This window comes from Theropithecus gelada, chromosome 15 (assembly GCF_003255815.1).
Source record: "Theropithecus gelada isolate Dixy chromosome 15, Tgel_1.0, whole genome shotgun sequence".
Lineage (NCBI taxonomy): Eukaryota > Metazoa > Chordata > Mammalia > Primates > Cercopithecidae > Theropithecus > Theropithecus gelada.
This window is the reverse complement of record NC_037683.1, coordinates 83757955-83777276: the sequence shown is the minus strand read 5'-3', so window position 1 is coordinate 83777276 and position 19322 is coordinate 83757955. Positions and strand designations below refer to the sequence as shown.

The following is a 19322-nucleotide window of genomic DNA, read 5'->3' as shown; positions in this document are numbered from 1 at the left end:
CAGTGCTTGTCACATAAATGTTGGCCAATAGTGCTATTTTAAGTTATACAATATCAATCAGTATAGAAAAATGAGAAAACAGATACACACAAAAGTTAAAACCACATGAAAACCATCATCCAGGCATAAACACTAAAACAACGAGCCTATTGTTTCACAATTTCAGGCGGGGGGCAGGAGGTACTAAATTACTTTATTGGAAGAAATGACACAAATAAAAGAAAATGTATGTGGGTGTTTACGATAACTTATAGAAAGGGTAAAAGTAACCCCAAAATGACCACAGAAAGTAATCTTTAAAAAAAAAAAATAGACAAGCCAGTCTAGGACTTAGCTCTCATGATCACATTCTCCCAGATTATATTGTTTTTTTTCTATTTTATTTTGAGACAGGGTCTCACTCTGTGTTGCCCAGGCTGAGTGCAGTGGTGTGATCACAGCTCATTGCAGCCTCGACCTCCCAGGCTCTAGCAATCCTCTCACCTCAGCCTCCTGAGTTGCTAGGACTATAGGTGCATGCCACCACGCCCAGCTAATTTTTATTTTTGTAGAGACAGGGTCTCACTATGTTGCCTAGGCTGGTATCAAACTCTTGGACTCAAGTGGTCCTCCTGCCTCAGCCTCCCAAAATGCTGGAATTATAGGCATGAGCCAACGCTTCTGGCCCCAAGGTGTATTTATTAGAAATATTCTGCCACATCAGATTCCAAGGCCCCCAGCTTATATAAACTGGTTTACATGGCAATTCAATTCTTTGATGGAATTTACCTGCTAAGGAAGACTCAAGGAAGTCACACAAGTAGGGGTCATTTTGGTCACTGGCCAGTTTGTGTGGTTCCAGTAGTGACTTACTTACACTTTTTTCCAATGTAATACACAGTCTATTGCATTCACAGTTTGGAGGTTTCCCTGATATCCTTAAGGAAGATTTATTTATTTGTTTGTTTATTTATTTTTATAAGATGGAGTCTCACCCTTTCACCCAGGCTGGTGTGCAGTGGCGCGATCTTGGGTAACTGCAACCTCCGCCTCCTGGGTTCAAGCTATTCTCCTGCCTCGGCCTCCCAAGTAGCTGGGACTACAGGCACATGCCACCATGCCCAGCTAATTTTTATATTTTCTTTTTTCTTGAGACGGAGTCTAGCTGTCACCAGCCTGGATTGCAGTGGCGTGATCTCAGCTCACTGCAACCTCCAACTCCTTGGTTCAAGTGATTCTCCTGCCTCAGTCTCCCGAGTAGCTGGGATTACAGGCATGCACCACCATGCCCTACTAATTTTTGGATTTTTAGCAGAGATGGGGTTTCACCATGTTGGCCAGGATGGTCTCGATCTTCTGACCTCGTGATCCGCCCCTTCAGTCTCTCAAAGTGCTGGGATTATAGGCGTGAGCCACCGTGCCCGACCTATTTTTATATTTTCAGTAGAGATGAGGTTTCACCATGTTAGCCAGGCTGGTCTTGAACTCCTGACCTTAGGTGATCCGCTCACCTCGGCCTCCCAAAGTGCTGGATTACAGGCATGAGCCATCGTGCCCGGCCCTTAAGGAAGATTTAGACACCTTGTTGGCTCTGCAGGTTCCAGTTTCTCTGCAGGTTCCAGTTTCTTGGGATGTTCCCTCTCTTCATGAGTTCAGTGAATAAAGTATTTGTCAAAGTTCTCCAAAGAATTTCACAGTCATATCATCACAGCCAAAGTAGCAAGATACAGATAGGTAGATATAGGAGACGCAGCACTCTGTGACGCAGCACTCTGTGATGGTAGTTGATGGCAGCTTTCTGCTTTATGATTTTTTAAACAAAATTTTTCCATACATCCTATTCCATAACCTATTTTATGATCTACTAACATGTCACAAATTTATTTTTATATTAGTAAAAAGAGACCTACAGCAACATTTTAAGGGCTGCATAGTATTCCATTATAAGGATATAAAGTAATTTATTTAATCAGTATCTTCATAAATTTTCTTTTTTTGCTTCATCATTTTGCTATGATAACCACTACTGTGAGGAGTTCATATGGAAATCTTTGTACACTTCTCCAATTCTAGATTGCAATTGTCAAAAATAAATCATAGAAATAGACTGCTAAATAACCATTTATACGACTAAAATTTTAAGTTTGCATATGCTCACTTGTGTATGATGGTAGTGGCATTTCAACTAGACCTAGAAAGGTGAGTAAACTGTATGGAAGATATGAATGTAGGAAGGTGGCAGGAAAGGTGAAAGGTTAGTTTGAAAAGGGTAAAAAGCAGAATATATCTCTTTATCTCAAAGATTCGAACGTAATTTAAAATGGAAATATATGCCAGCTAGTAATCTGACTTGGTGATATATGCTACTATTAGAAAATCAAATGACAAGAAGAGACAAATCTAATACAGTTCTGAAGTATTATTTTGACACTGGCATTTTAGTAAAAATGTTAACAATTACACCTGCATTATAACTTTCATAAGGGTCAAAATATTTTTTCTTACACTTTCTTTCAATCCTCATCAGACTAATCAAATGTCTGCTATTTTATGTCTGCATCTAAAATAGAAATTATCTTCTTGATCTAGCAAAAATATTCTAATATTCTAATAATACGTGAATAAGAGAGTGTTACGAATATTAACTTTGCTAATTTAAGATATGGTAAAAAATTGAAAACTATATAAAATGATTTTTAATAAAGTATAATACAAACATGAGTTACAGAGAATAGAATTTTTCAAGAATCCTGAAAGGATGTATTCTTTTCTAACGAAAAAAAATTATCTAGCAAAAATAATCCTTATGTAATCTTAGGATAAGCTTTAAGTTTGCTCTAACATATCATTATCAAAGAATGTTAGTTTTTTACTATTTCATCTTTTTATGTGTGCAAAACTTACTATTTTAAAGAGTCTGGATGGCAATCATCTTAGTAAATCCATGGTCACACTTCACTAGATGATTTATTAAATAGAGCTTCACCTATTCTTGATGACGCACAATCATCAATAAAAGCTATCAAATAGTTTATGATGTCGATAAAGTACTGGTTTCATTTTTGAAATCCTAAGAACGCCCTTTCTTTGTAGCAGGTGATTTTCTTGCCTATCCTCTTAGATTTCTTCCTTTAATCAACATATTTACAGCAGCTTTCTACCTCTTCAGCAGGTTTTAATCTAATCCCTACTATAATCTAATAACAAGTGCCTAAAGGAACCAGCTAACCATACTAATTTTCTACATGATTCTAGGTCAATAAGTTGCTGGTTTTATACCTCTTTCTAGAAAAAAGCACAGGTTTTATGACAGTTATTACCCTCATTAATCAGGGAACCTTTAAAAAGCTCATGGATGGATTCAGCAGTATGCCAGATGCCACAAGTCAGATCAGGTAAAACCAGGGTAATATTGGGACTAAATATCTTAAAACAAAAATCTATAATGATTACAATAATAAAACAAATACCACCAAGATGAACAAAGTTTCTTACCGTGAGCATTATGGGCTCACAGACTCTTTGTTTAAATTTGTCTCTGTTACTTCTTAGCCATAAAACAGCATCATACGTATCACGGAATCTCTGTCTTAGCTTATCTTCCTTCTGATTCATAAGATTGTCAAAACGTACAATATGATCGTCCACACCTAAAATTGTAAAACAAAATAAAGTCTTGTTTCTCTGAAAATTTTAATTAGTGGAATAATCTAATAATAATACAAAAGAATACCCTAGATCTAAAGGTTACAAACACCATTCAGCAAGTACTTCATATAGTGGAAAAGATGTGACCTGAACAAATCGTTCTATAATGTCCAAAAACCTGAGAAAACACAAAATCCTGAAACTATCAAATATAAAAAACAGGTAACCTACAAAAACAAACAAACCAACCCACAAGGAAAACACTACATTTCCTATCAAAAGACAAATAGCAATAGACCCTCAAAATTCTGGAAGAAAAATTAATATTTTCATTCTAGAACTGTATATACAACACAACTAAAAAAGGGGGGATGATGAAATAAGAGTATTTTAAAGGGTGAAAAGACTCTGAATTCCCAAATATGTCTTCTTAGAAGGTTACCTGAAAATGTACTCCAACAAAATAAGGCCATGATGTAAGAAAATGAGACATGGAATTCAGGAATAGGTTTATAACACAGAAAAGGCATGAGAGAAATTACAAATGATAAGCATGCAGGCCTCAAGATCAACCAGTTTAAATGCAAGGAGAAGGACAGAAGGCTACAGAACTCAAGAGAATGCCTGATAAGACAGCTTTTTTTCCCCTCTTCCATTTAAGAAAATGCTGAAGCAAATTAAAAAAAAAAAAATTAAAAGCTTTTTAAAAGCTATCAATGAAGGGAAATTTAATTATAACACACTACTTGGTTCAACCATGAGCAAGTTTAATAAACAATACTTAGTATTTCTAAACTTCTAGAATTAACCCATAAATAAAGCACATAAAACACTAAATGTTTTCGGCCTTGAAAATATAAAAACCGGAGTATAAATGAGATAATTTGGAACGTGAGAAGGGAGGGAAGTAAGAAGCCAGGATGGGAGGGAGTACGTATAGCTTATGAAGTGTGGATTGAAGCAATACTGACCATTGTTAAATGACCAAAAAAAGATACGTATATTATTTATAATAATAAAAATCATTATTAATAATCCCATTTGAAGAATTGTAATAGAGATGTTTTATAAGGTAAAATCTACATCTAGAGTAAATACAAAAAGATAGTGTCTAAAGTTGATTAATCAAGCAATAGTGAAATAAGAACATGACATATATGGAAGGACTACTAGAAAAAATCTGCTTAAAGAGTTAAAAGTGCTTACTCTTGATTGGCTTTGGAGGTAAAAAAAAAAAAAAAAGGGGCTGTGCCACCCTTCTAATCCTTCTAGTTCTTTTTTTTTTTTGTTGGCCATACACATCTAATACTTTGATAAACATATAAAAATGTTTTTTTTTAAACTGATCTTAGTCATATATATTGAGCAGACAGAATATAAAATCCCTATCCAAATACCACAGATCTATTCACATGGTCTACAAAAAAGAAAACCAAAGATGAAATTGGACAGGTTTCAAGGAACTAAGCTAACAGAAGGTTACGAAGGCTAGAATAAAGAGCTTAAATTTGATATGAGTAATACTGAGTGACTCTGTAAAGAAAATAAAGCTAGGCACTTATAGAGAATTAAATCAACTGCCATAATCTGACAGAAGACAGTGGTCAGCTATCATGGCAAATTACAGTATATGATAGATACAGGTAATTAAGGTATGAAGCTGGAAGAACTGAGTTGAGCTTCCTCAAGAAGGCAACTTGAACATTTTATAGAAAATAATTACCAGCGAAAGAAGAAAGCCCATCAACAGAGATATATCTACATTTTATAAACATTTCATTCTAACTTTATGAAAACTTACTCTTTTTCTCCTTCTCTAGAGTTTCCCTCTCTCTTCGCTTATCAATTATCTCGCTTTCACATAATGCCTTTTCATCCTGAATCCGTCTCAGATCATTTGTAATGGCATCAATCTGGGGCTGAAGATTCTCGCAGTTTTCCGTGGTCTTTAGTTCATTTTGCAAATCCTCTATCATTTTGCGGGTATTACTTATTCTCCTCTGTCGGTCAAGCTCTTCATTTTGCTTTACTGTTAAAGCCTGCTGAATTTCCTCAATCTAATAAAACAAAAGTACGTTAGTACTTGAGACTGTTTTTCTCTTGGTTTATAAGACTTTTGTAGTAATATAGCTTTTAAAATGCAAACAATCTAACATAGGTGTTTTCCTCACTAAAATGTGTCCTGTGAGAATTAGACTAGCACATTACCAGTTCTACCAGACTACCTGTATCTTTGTTTTACACATTCACTAATATATCTCAAATACTTCAAGTGGTGCTCAGTATATAATCAGCACTCATTAAATATTTCCTAAATAAAAAAAATATTTTAAAAGCCCAACGGATTTCTAAGTATTTACAGTAAGTACATACTACCTGCCGTAAGACCAAAATTAAAACAGTCATGTGGCATATGTGATACAGTTTCCATAAATAATAAAAATGATAATAAAGATTACAAGTCACCCCATTACAGGTTGAATATCCCTAATCCAAAAATCCCAAACCCAAAATTCTCCAAAATCTGAAATTTTTTTATGCTGACATGACACCACAAATTACCGAGAACACATTATTTTTTCACTATATTAGTTGTATGTCAGTTTTTACTGTTAAGCATTTATGTGTGAATAAGTATTTAAAAATGATTGTTTATGAGTAGCATATAAATACAGAGGCAGGAATGACGGTGATGCCATCAACCACAGATCATCCACATGGGTGGCTGAAACAGCGATACCTTTATTTCCTGATGGTTCAACATACACAAACTTTGGTTCATACACAAAATTAGTAAAAACATCATTCAAAATTACCTTCAGGCTATGTGTATAAGGTATATGTGAAATATAAATGAATTTTGTGTTTAGACTTGGGTCGTATTCTCATGATACCTCATTATGTATATGCAAACATTCCAAAATCTGAAAAAATCTGAAATCCAAACACTTCTGGTCCCAAGTATTTTGGATAAGAGATACTCAACCTGTAATTTGAAACAGAAATAAACTATTTTCTTCCAATGGAAATATTTTCTACCAATACTTCAGACTAATATTGTGACATTTTAATCATCAACCTATGTGTTTAGATTCCTTCACTTATATTCAGGGTAAATTATATTTTTAAAACCAGCTACGTAAGTTGCCACTTGATGTCAGTGAAATTTTTATCAAAACCATGGTCTACCTAAGACAGAGTAAAGATTTTCTTTAAGATTCACACATATAAACAAATATACACGTATACACCCAATTTACATTTTACAACTAGAATTTTGCATTAAAATAGATAAATTTAACACATTACGTAATCTGTTTTAGCCGGCTTTATTTCCAAGCCAGATTTACTCCCTTTCCTTCCTCATTATAAAAGTTATAATGCATTCACTACTGAAAATACAGAGACTTACAACAAATAAAAATAACTTAAAATCTTAATGTCCTTACACTTTTTTTTGAGACACAGTCTCACTCTATCGCCCAGGCTGGAGTGCAGTGGTGTGATCTCGGTTCACTGCAACCTGGGTTCAAGCGATTCTTGTGCCTCAGCCTCCCGAGTAGCTCGGACCACAGGCATGTGCAGCCACCATGCCCGGTTAATTTTTGTATTTTAATAGAGCCGGGTTTTCTCCATGTTGGCCAGCTGGTGATCCGCCTGCCTCGGTAAACTTTTACATTTTAATGCCTCCTTATATCTGCCTGTAGAATATATATTCTTTTTACTAAATGGCATCACTAAAAATGTATTGAGAGCAATTTTCCATTATCCCTCATGTACTTGCAAAATAAAATTCTAACATCTTGTGCATGATGTGATACGGATATATCACGTTTTATCCCATCTCCTATTGAAATGCGGGTATTGATTTTTCCTTTCTAAAAATTTAGCTTTGGCAGTAACAAAATGCACATATTCCCAAATCCTCTCTCCTATAACCAAACATACAGAAGCAAAAGAAAATATATCTGAAAAAATTAAGATACATTCATGTTTGTCACTGAACATTAACAATGTTCAATGTGCCTAAAAGTAGGTAACAGGAAATTCAAGGGATTCAGGAAAATAAATGGGTATGTCACAGATGACAATATAGAATTAAGAATCACTAAACACTAAAGACGATACAGAATTAAGAATTACTAACAAATAGAACCTCTGCAATCTCAGCAAAACAGGGACCACCAAACTACTGAAAATCACTGGCCTACCATATAAAGTCGTACCAAGAGAAGGTCTTTGTCTGATAATGACCTGAAAAACTGAAAAGCAGCCCAATGATCCCTTACCTTTCAGTTAAGTTTTCTGAACACTACCTCATTTGTCACCTTCATCCAAGAAACTACCATGACTAATCACATTAGTTCGACTCTGACTAATATCCATGTTTAGCTCAGGTACAGTAAGTCTAAACCTCTTAGATCACCTACTTTCACTAGGATACTGTCTCCATACTGCTCTATATCCGCAATTTCTCTGAATGTTCCCTCTTCTTTTTTTTTTTTTTTTTTTTTTTTGAGAGTGTCGCTCTGTTGCCTAGGCTGGAGTGCAGTGGCGCGATCTCAGCTCACTGCAAGCTCCGCCTCCTGGGTTCACACCATTCTTCTGCCTCAGCCTCCCGAGTAGCTGGGACTACAGGCGCCTGCCACCACGCCCGGCTAATTTTTTGTATTTTTTTTTAGTAAAGATGGGGTTTCACTGTGTTGGCCAGGATGGTCTTGATCTTCTGACCTCGTGACCCGCCCACCTCAGCCTTCCAAAGTGCTGGGATTACAGGCGTGAGCCACCATGCCCAGCCTGAATGTTCCCTCTTCTTGTTCTAAAGGAAACTTGGCTATTTCTGGAAAACATCTGTTCTCCCCAGAGCCCCCTCAAGTGGTGACCTTGTCCTGCCATAAACCATTATTTCAGGACACAGAGCTGGGGAAGGGGTCCTCATTAATCCCCACTGTACTCCTTCCTCCTTTAATTGATACCCACGTTGGTTCCTCTGAACACCAGGGGGTCAGACTTGGTCACCCATTACCCCTTTGCTATGTTAACTACCTCCCTGAAAATCCTCCCCAACCTTATCCATTCAGGGGCGACTTTGGTACCTGATTCACTGTCTTCCTCTCTCCATGATTATGCCTGTCATCATGTGACTTAAACATGTATAGAAAATCAATCTAACTCTTTGGACTCTGTGTTCCCTTACTTCTTCAACTTCAATCATCTTTTCCCTAACCTTTCTTCAGCCACCTGTCTACTGAACTAAGGAGGGTTATGTTCTAGATCATAAAGCCCTCCAAATCATACCACTTCTGAAAAATGTATTTCCATAATTCTATTCTTTGGTCACTACTTCCTTTTCTTCCATTTTACTTACTCTGGTATTCCTACTCTATCTTTTGACCCCCACGAGGTTGTGCAATCCATTAACCCCACTACCTTGTTACATTTGTTTTCCTTAATCAGCTGAGGTTCCACAATGCAACACTATAACCACTCCCTTGCAAAGATCCCTTGACCTTTCTTGTCACACTGGCCAGGAAAAAGCCCAGTTCCAATTAAACCTATCTATATTATATACCTTCTAACGATCTATATCTAAGCAACCAAACTAATGAAAGAAACCCTCAAAAACTGGTCTCACTTTAAATCTATGGCCACAAAACTTAAACGGACACTCAAAACTATCAGATAAACTTATTACACTTCTTTAACAAACTTGTGCTCTCTTTCTGAGATGAGTTAATACCTTTTGCTCCTTTAATCCTTTATTGCTGCCTTCCTTCTACTCACTCAGCTAATGACCTTGCCTCATATTCATTCCATTAATAGAAGTTATAATGAGAGTACTCCCTCCTTCTCTTGCTTTTAAATCTATCACTTTACCTACATCCTTACTCATTGTTTTACTTTGTACAATGTAAGGAGACTCCATTTAGCTACCTAAATCTAACCCCTCCAAGGCTATTCCAGAGAAATGTCTGGCTACTCCAGAGAAATGTTTCTCAAATTACACCGTAAGAAGGTGTAATTTTTCATGGAGGACCGTTAAAAACAAAAATTCCAAGCCATCACAAGTCAACTTTTATTAATTACAATTAATTTACAAAAATTCTGGAAAAGTTTGGCAATTCCTTAAAAAACTGAATGCACACCTATGATATTCTACTCCTAGGAAACTATCCAAGAGAAATAAAAGCATATGACCATACAAAAAGTGGTAGAAGAATATCGATGGCAGATCTACCGGTAGTAGCTCCAAACTAGAAATGATCTAAATGTCTAATACCAGGTTACTGAATAAACAAATTGTGTCATCTCAAGAAAAATGAAAAGAAAAAAGAAAAATACAATAAACTGAATGAAAATAAAAATATCACATATCAAAATTTGTGGGGCACAGCTAATGCAGTGATAACAGGAAAATGTATAACACTAAGTGTATACATAAAAGCATCAAATCAATAATCTATGCTTCCACCTCAAGAACCTATAAAAAATGAGCCCATCTACATCAGGCAGAAGGGGAATCATAAAGATAAGAACAGATATCAATGAAACAGAAAACAGAGAAAAATCAATAAAACCAACAGCTGCCTCCTCGAAAAAAATCAATACAATTAGCAAACCTTTGGCAAGATTAACTAAAAAAAGACTTGGGGGGTGGGGGAGGGGGGGGAATTGCCAGTATCAGGAATGACATAGGGTTATCACTACAGATTCTACACATATCAAAGGATAAGAGAATTTATGCATACATAAATTTGACAACTTAGACAAAAGGACTAATTCACCTAATATGAAATAGATTATTTGACTAGTCTAATAGCTATTAAGGAAGTTGAAAACAAAATTTTGAAACTCCCTCCAAGAAGAAATCTCTATGCCCAGAGAATTTCAGTTGAGAATTACACAAAATGTTTAAAGTATATAAACATCAATTCTATACAATCTCTTTCAGAGAGTAGAAAAGGAAAGATCACTTCCCAACTCATTTTATGAAGCTAGTTATTATCCTAATATCAAAGCAGACAGAGAATACAAACACTACAAAACAGTATCACTCATGACTACAGATGCAAAAATCCTTTAACACAGAATTCAGCAATATGTAAAAAGAATTATACGCTTATAAACCACAACCAAGTGGGGTTTATTTGAGGGATGCAATATTGATTTGGTAGTCAAAAATCAATCAATATAATCCATCACTTATTAACCACCTAAAAACTTATACTATCATATCAATAGATGCAGAAAAGCATTTGACAAAATTGAACATGCACTCAACATAAAAATTCCCAGAAACACAGGAATATGTGTAAGAATTTCCTGAATCTGACAGAGCACATATATATATATATTTTAAAACCTGCTATTATTACATACTGAATAATGAAAAACTGAATGCTTTCCTCCTACGATCAAGAATAAGGTGAAGATTTCGGTGCTCACCACTCTTATTTGAGTGCTGAAGTTGTAGCCAATGCAATAAGGCAAGAAAACTAAATGCATACAAAACAGAAAGAAAGAAAGTTGTCCCGATTTGTAGCTGACATGACTGCCTATGTAGAAACTGCCAAAATATCTACCAAAGAAGAAAAAAAAGAAACTAAGTCAGAGGTATGAATCTAACAAAACACACAGAGGACTTGTTGCTAAAACCACATAATGCTAATGAAAGAAATCAAAAATCTAAATAAATAGAAACATACCATGTTCATAGATCAGAAGATTCAACATAGTAAAGATTTCAATTCTTCCCAAACGTTAATGAAATTCCTATTAAAATCCCAGCCACATTTTTCTGTAGATACAGAAAAGATTTGGATATCATCAGGAATGAAGTAAGGAACTCCAGAAATCTTCTCCTCCATAAAAGTGATGAGAACACTGACAAAAATTGTCAAAATTAACTCTTTCAGGACTCTGGAATTTAACCAAACGCTTGTAACAATCTGGGAAGCCTTTATTCAAGAAAAATGGCTGAATCTCAGTTAAAAACAGCAAGCTCTGTAGAATTTTGAACTTGCTTCATTCCTAAATCCCTTGTTCCATTCATGTGGTATCCCTGAAAAGCAACAGCCCACAATCATAGTGAAAACCTGCAGTCTAGTGTTGTGGGAAGTCAGGCACCCCGAATGGAGGGACCAGCTGAAGCCATGGCAGAAGAACACAAATTGTGAAGATTTCATGGACAGTTATTAGCTCCCCAAATTAATACTTTTATAATTTCTTACACCTGTCTTTACTGCAATCTCTGAACATAAATTATGAAGATTTCATGGACATTTATCACTTCCCCAGTCAACACCCTTGTGATTTCCTGTCTTTAATCTCTTAATCCCATCATCTTCGTAAACTGAGGAGGACGTATGTGGCCTCAGGACCCTGTGATGATTGCATTAACTGCACAAATTGTTTGTAGAGCATGTGTGCGTGAACAATATGAAATCTGGGCACCCTGAAAAAGGAACAGGATAACAGCAATGTTCAGGGAACAAGGGAGATAGCCTTGGACTTTGACTGCCGGTGAGCCGGGCGTAACAGAGCCATATTTCTCTTCTTTCAAAAGCAAATAGGAGAAACATCGCTGAATTCTTTTTCTCAGCAAGGAACATCCCTGAGAAAGAGAATGCATCCCTGAGGGTAGGCCTATGAATGGCCCCCGTGGGGGCAGCCATCTTTTACAATTGAAGCCGAAGAGATGAAATAAGCCTCAGTCTCCTGTAGCGCTCCCAGGCTTATTAGGATGAGGAAATTCCCGCCTAATAAATTTTGGTCAGACAGGTTGTCTGCTCTTAAACCCTGTCTCCTGATAAAATGTTATCAATGACTATGTGTGCCCAAAACTTCATTAGCAATTTTAATTTCACCCCCTCCTGTGGTCCTGTGATCTTGCCCTGCCTCCATTTGCTTTGTGATACTTTATTACCTTGTGACGCATGTGATCTCTGTGACCCACACCCTATTTGTGCACTCCCTCCCCTTTTGAAAATCGCTAATAAAAACTTGCTGGTTTTATGGCTCAGGGAGTATCAAGGAACCTGCCGACACGTGATGTCTTCCCTGGACACCCAGCTTTAAAATTTCTCTCTTTTGTACTCTTTCCCTTTATTTCTCAGACCAGCCAATGTTTAGGGAAATAGAAAAGAACCCATGTTGAATATCGGGGGTGGGGTTCCCCGATAGTCTAGCAACCACTGGAGAGATATGAACAGGTCTGGAGCTCCTTTATAAGGCCAAAAAATGCAACTACTTTTGCACCAACCTAATAAATCCTCATTCTCAGAGAAATGTTATTATCTGATCTACCTGGCAGTTTCCTGAGAAAACTTACTTGTATAAGGCTTGTCTGTATCTGACCTGATTCACAGCTCACCATTACAAAACAGCCTTTTCCTTGGATGCATTTGTCAAAAACAATCAGAAGCAACTGTTTAACAACACAGCTGCGTGAAGCAGCTAACAGTTACAGCAAACAATAAGCTAACCAAAAATCTTAAAAGAAGAGGCTGGGGAATGAGTTTCTCCCCAAACCATATGAGGTTTTGGAAGCTCCTGGGATTCTAGAAGGTCATGTCCATTAGCAGGACTGTGTGCATGCCCAGGGCTATATACATGATCCAGAAACGCCTGAGAAGACCCTAAGTTCTCATCTCTGTTTCACTCTGAGGTTGTGTGCAAATAGGAAGCGAAGGTTGAGACAGAGTTAACCAAAGTTTTCAACAATCTTAGGAGCATTTATTCAAGAAAAATGATTGAATCTCAGTAAAGTGCAAATAGTGCCTGGCTGAATGTTGAACGCATGACCCAACATACACACAGAGATCCTCAACAAAGACTGGGAAACATATGGGTTCCAGGCATTTAAGGGAATACAGATTCAGTCATTAGCTAACCACTAAACTAACCTAGTAGTGACTTCAGTAGCCACAAATGACCAAGAATAAGAACTTTAAAGAACTAGCAAAGTCACTAAACAAACAAACACCAACAACATATTCAAAGAAACAGCAACAACATCAAGCCCTGGGTAGGGGAATGGGACTGATTTCCAGAGTTGCTAGAGTATGTGACTTAAACTGTTCAGTTTCAACAAAAACTTGTAACACATTCAAATAAAGGAGAAAAGTATGGCCCATACTCAGGAAAAAAGCAGCCAATAGAAAAAGTCCCTGGGGAAGTACAGAAATGGACTTATAAGACAAAGGGGCTTTAACCCTTTTTTCGCTTGCCCTGAGAATACTTGCCGGCAGTGCTTACTTTCACATTGAAAATTAGTCAGATTTCCTTAGGTCTCAGAGTGTGTTTATGTAAAATTAAATGAATGCTGGCAGTGAGCTGCATGTACTTTTTTTCTAAATAGGAAAAGGATTAAAACAGCTATTTTAAATATGTTCAATGAACTAAAAGAAACCATATCAAAAAAAACTAAAGGAAGAGAACAATATCTCACTGAATATGGAGTATCAATAAAAGCACAGAAATTATAAAAAAGAGTCAACTAGAAAAATGTAGATTTGAAAAATGCAGAAACTGAAATGAAAGATTAACAGAGGGTCTTAACAGCAAATCCAAACAGGCAGAAGAAAGAATAAGTGAATTTGAAGACAGGTTGATTGAGATTATCCAGCTTGAGGGACAGGAAGAAAAAAGAATCAAGAAAAACAAACAGAGGGCCGGGTGTGGTGGCTCAAGCCTGCAATCCCAGCACTTTTGGAGGCCGAGGTGGGTGGATCACCTGAGGTTAGGAGGTTTGAGACCAGCCTGGTCAACATGGTGAAACCCTGTCTCTACTAAAAATACAAAAAATTAGCTGGGTGTGATGGTGGGAGCCTATAATCCCAGCTACTCACGAGGCTGAGGTAGGATAATCGCTTGAATCTGGGAGGCGGAGGCTGCAGTGAGCCAAGGTCGTGCCATTGCACTCCAGCCTGGGCAACAAGAATTAAAGTCCATCTCAGAAAAAAAAAAATTAACAGTCTCTGAGATTTGTGGGATACCATCAAGCATATCAAAATATGTAAGTCTCAAAAAAGAAAAGAGACAGAAAGAATATATGAAGAAATACTGAAAAGTGACTTCTTAACTTTGATGAAAAACATTAATCTGCACATTTAAGAAGCTCAATGAATTCCAAACAGGATAAACTCAAGGAGACTCCCATCTAGAAATAAGATTAGCCATTGAAAAACAAACAAAGAGAAAACTTTAAAAGCAAGAAAAAAGTGACTCATCATGTACCAGGATCCTCAATAAGATTAACAACTGACTTATCAGAAACCATGGAGGCCAGAAGGCAGTGGGACGACATATTCAAAGTGCTGGAAAAAAAAAAAAATCCAAGAATTCTATATCCAGCAAAATTATCCTTCAAAAACAAACAAAAACTTAAGACATCCCTAGATAAACAAAAAAACAATTTGTCACTAGCAGACCTCCCCTACAAGAAATACTAAAAGGCATCTTTAAGGCTGAAATGAAAGGACCCTAGACAGTACTCTGAATCTACACAAAGAAATCAAGAGAACCAGTAAAAGTAATTAAATAGATAAATGTAAAATACAACATAAATGTAGTTTGCTGTTTATAACTTTTTTTTTTCCTTCCTATCCAATATAAAAGAACTGTTGTGGTGTAAATATATATATTTAGTCTTTGTTCCTAGGTTCCTGGCACAGAGTTCTTAAAACCCTTGGAATTTTCTGAGTGACAGGAGTGTCTTTTATTATTCATAACAAGACCCTTTCTGCAATATCTGATTTTATGCTAATGAGGACTAAAAAATCATGGTCCAACTATCTACTGTTTATAGGAGGCACATTTTAGATGCAAAGACACATATAGGCATAAAGTAAAAGGATGGAACTTTAGTCAAAAGAGAACTCTTTATTTCTCCTTTCCTAGCAAGCCAGAGGGAGTATAATACAAAAGCAACACGATCAAATAAACCAACAAAACATATTATTAAATCTAAACACAGGTTGATTATCCTTTATCCAAAATGCTTGGGACCAGACGTGGTTTGGATTTCAAATCTTTTAAGACCTTTGAATATCTGCATTATACTTACAGGTTCAGCTTCCCTAATCCAGAAATCCAAAATGCTTTAAAGCACATTTCCTTTCAGTATCATGTCAACACACTCAAAACAGTTTTGGGTTTTGGAGCATTTTTAGATTTCATATTAGAGATACCCAACATGTAAATACCGGCAATAAAAAAAAATAACATTTTAAATAACCACAAGTCAAATTTCTGATGATACTGACATGGGAGTGCAGAAAGAGAAAATATAAGCTTGCTAATTTTTTTTTCTTAATTAGGTGGGAGAATAAAGATACTGATGAACTCTTTTGTTAGAAATGTGTCACTTAAAATTTTAAGATAATCACTAGAATAGGACTAAATGGAACTTTCCACCTATAGAATAAAAAATAGAATGAGAAAACCTTGGTTAACAAAAACAGAAAATATAAAGAGAAGAGGAATCAAGTAAAAAGTATAAGTAGTAGAAAACAAAACAGTAAATGTGAACTGTTTAAACTTCTTCATCTGTTTAAACTCCTTAATTTCCCATCAAATTGAAAAAAATTTCAACACAAACCCAGTATTATTTACAGCACATAAAGCAAAACATGGTATAGAAATAAAAACAAAATAAGAAAGCTTTAAAATCTAGGAAGCAAAAACTGATATAATTACAGAAAAAACAGACAAATCTATACTCATAGAAGGAGATACTGACGCCTTAAAAATAACTAAATCAGGCGAGGTGCGGTGGCTCACACTTGTCATTCTAGCACTTTGGGAGGCCAAGGCAGGTGGATCACTTGAGGTCAGGTGTTTGAGACCAGCCTGGCCAATATGATGAAACTCTGTCTCTATTAAAAATACAAAAATTAGCCAGGCGTGGTGGTGTATGCCTGTAGTCTCAGCTACTTGGGAGGTTCAGGCAGGAGAATCGCTTGAACCTGGCAGGCGGAAGCTGCAGTGAGCCGAGACTGTGCCACTGCACTCCAGCCTTGGAGACAGAGCAAGACTCCATCTCATAACAATAACAACAGCAACAACAACAAAAACTAAATCAAGGAGGTTAACAAAAAAGTAGAACATATGAGTATACATAATTATAGTAAGCCTATTCTAATGTATGTATGTATGTGGGTGTACACATATCTCCACACCTGAAGACAGAATGCACATTGTTTTCGAAGAATAGGTACAAAAATCAAATATACAATAAAAGCCAAAAAAAGTCTTAAAAAATTCTTTAAAAAAGTTGTAAGGCCACATTTACTGACCATAAAGCAGTATAAGAACTCGACATTTTTTTAAAAGCCTAAAAAATTCCATATCCATGGAAATTAAAACAATAAGAACTGCTAGGTAACCTCAAATGAATGAAAATATTCAAATAAAAACTATAATATCTTAAACTGAAACGAAGAGCCTTCTCATCAATACATGTGAGATGTAGCCAAATGACGCCCAGAAAAAAATTTATATCCTACAATGCCTTTATTAAAAATTAGGAAAGATGAAAAATAAAAGAAACATGCTTTTTACAATTCAAGAACGTTAAAAAATACTCAAAGCAGAAAAAATGAATTAAGAAAGAGGAAATTATTAGTCAACAAAAAATAAAGTTGATTTAAAAAAAAAATTGGTTGAAAAGACTTATCAAAGTGACAAGTCCTGGCAAATATGATAAGGGAAAAAAATGGATACACAAATATCAGTGACAGGAAGAGAAGGAATATAAACGACTGAAACTGATCCAAGGAGTAGTAAATTATATGCCAGGTCTGCACAAGCCTGAAAACAAAACCAATTAAGAATCGAACAAAAAATAAAATTATAGGCCAATCTCACAAAGTTCAAAAAATCCTAAATACAAAATTTCATAGTTGAATACAGCAATATATTAAAACATCAATTAAAATTTATGACAGGAATGCAAGGGAAGTTCAACATGAGGCAATCTACCAACCTTGTATTTGTGTCTGGGGATACAGGATGAGTTTTATGTATTTTTCTGCCTAACTCTAATAAAATAATAGGAATGGAGTAAAAATGGAGTAAAAAGGGATCCATCCCATCAGGACAAAAGAAAGGGAAGAGAGATCAGTAAATGGAAAGTTTAATAAATACTTAGAAGATGAAAAACAAATAACTAATTTAGTAGTATATTATATTATAGGAACCATAGTGTAAAGGGTGAGTGAAAAAGAAAGGGATGTGAAGAACTGATTATTCCTTCTAAAAAATAAAAACAAATAAAAACCCCAGAGATTCTTAGGACTAGGAAATGCCAAGTACAAACAACATCACATAGAATGCAATTATCTATATCCTCCTTCTTATCCCAATACCCTTACCCCAACATACACAACCCTAAGCATATAACACTGACAACCAAGCTGTTTCTGTGAACATCTGCGATTAATTCTTTGGAGAAATTAAGTGAGCCACCTGGGACTTAAAGGGATAGAAAAAGCGGTGAGGCTGAAAACTAGGAGATTAACATAATGCTTCAACTACCAGAAATGCCTGAAGTTACATGTCTATCCCCAAGGCAGGTAATTTCAAAATTTAGTCTCAGAATGGTCCTGAAGAATACAAACACATATATATTTGGGCACCTGTTAGCAAAAGTGCCCACTTTCTTACCTAATATCCTAACATAATTTTGTCATCAGGCCCACCCACGCATAAAAAATTTGTAATCAGCCTTTCAATGCCTTACCCTTAACTATAAAGAGAACCAAAGGCTCCCAGATAAACAAGGAAAGACTCCAGGAAGAAAGCAAGAAACCAAATAAGAAAAGAAACAAAAATCTACCAAGAGAAAACAATATTATAAAGGAAAAAAAACTTTAAAAACTTTTCATTTATATTCTCAGATTGAGAAGCTGCATATATCAAAAACAACAGGATACTACAAATTAAAACAAGATATTTCCTTAGCAATAATTTACCTGCAGTAGGTTAAAGTTTTACGTGTCTTCATTTCTAGAAATTGAAGCTATAAACCAAGATTATATCAAAACAGAATAAAACTCAACAATAAAAATATAATAAAAAGTTCCAGCCAGGGGCAGTGGCTCGTGCCTGTAATCCCAGCACTTTGGGAAGCTGAGGCAGGTGGATAGCTTGAGCTCAGGAGTTCAAGGCCAGCCTGGGCAACACGGCAAAAACTCATCTCTACAAAAATTCAAAAAAGTACCTGGGTGTGGTGGCATGCACCTGTGGTCCCAGCTACTCAGGAGGCTGAGGTGGGGGGATTATTTGAGCCTGGAAGACAGAGGCTGCAGTGAGCCAAGATCACACCACTGTACTCCAACCTGGGTAACAGAGACCCTGTCTCAAAAAACAAAAACAAAAACAAAACAAAACAAAACTAAACTAAAAAAAAGACGAAAAGTTCCACAGTTTAAGTATACTTTGTCTCATTAATTTCAATCATGCATAAAGGTACATATGCATTTTCTACATAAATGTCATCACTGATTTTTCAAAATAAAAGGTCTATTTCTGTGTTTAAAAAAAAAATAATAAATCCCCTTAGAGCTTAATTTTTGCTATTAAAGTAACCAAATCCACCATTATCCTATTAAAAAAGTACAGCCACTCAGCTACAAAGATTGTAAGGCACAGCTACTAGCAGCTTTGAGAAATTATTCACAATTGTCCTCTGA

The 19322-nt window shown here is 35.9% G+C and overlaps 1 protein-coding gene across 1 annotated transcript in view; it reads right to left on the bottom strand.

Annotated features, from left to right (window-relative positions):
* SMC5 (structural maintenance of chromosomes 5) overlaps positions 1–19322 on the bottom strand; it is a 103736-nt gene that overhangs the window by 50263 nt on the left and 34151 nt on the right. Inside the window, exons 9-10 of the mRNA XM_025360323.1 lie at positions 5429–5684; positions 3475–3629 (exon numbers count right to left, since the gene is read on the bottom strand). Coding sequence (XP_025216108.1) covers positions 3475–3629; positions 5429–5684 — 411 coding nt within the window. The remainder of the gene's footprint in view (positions 1–3474; positions 3630–5428; positions 5685–19322) is intronic.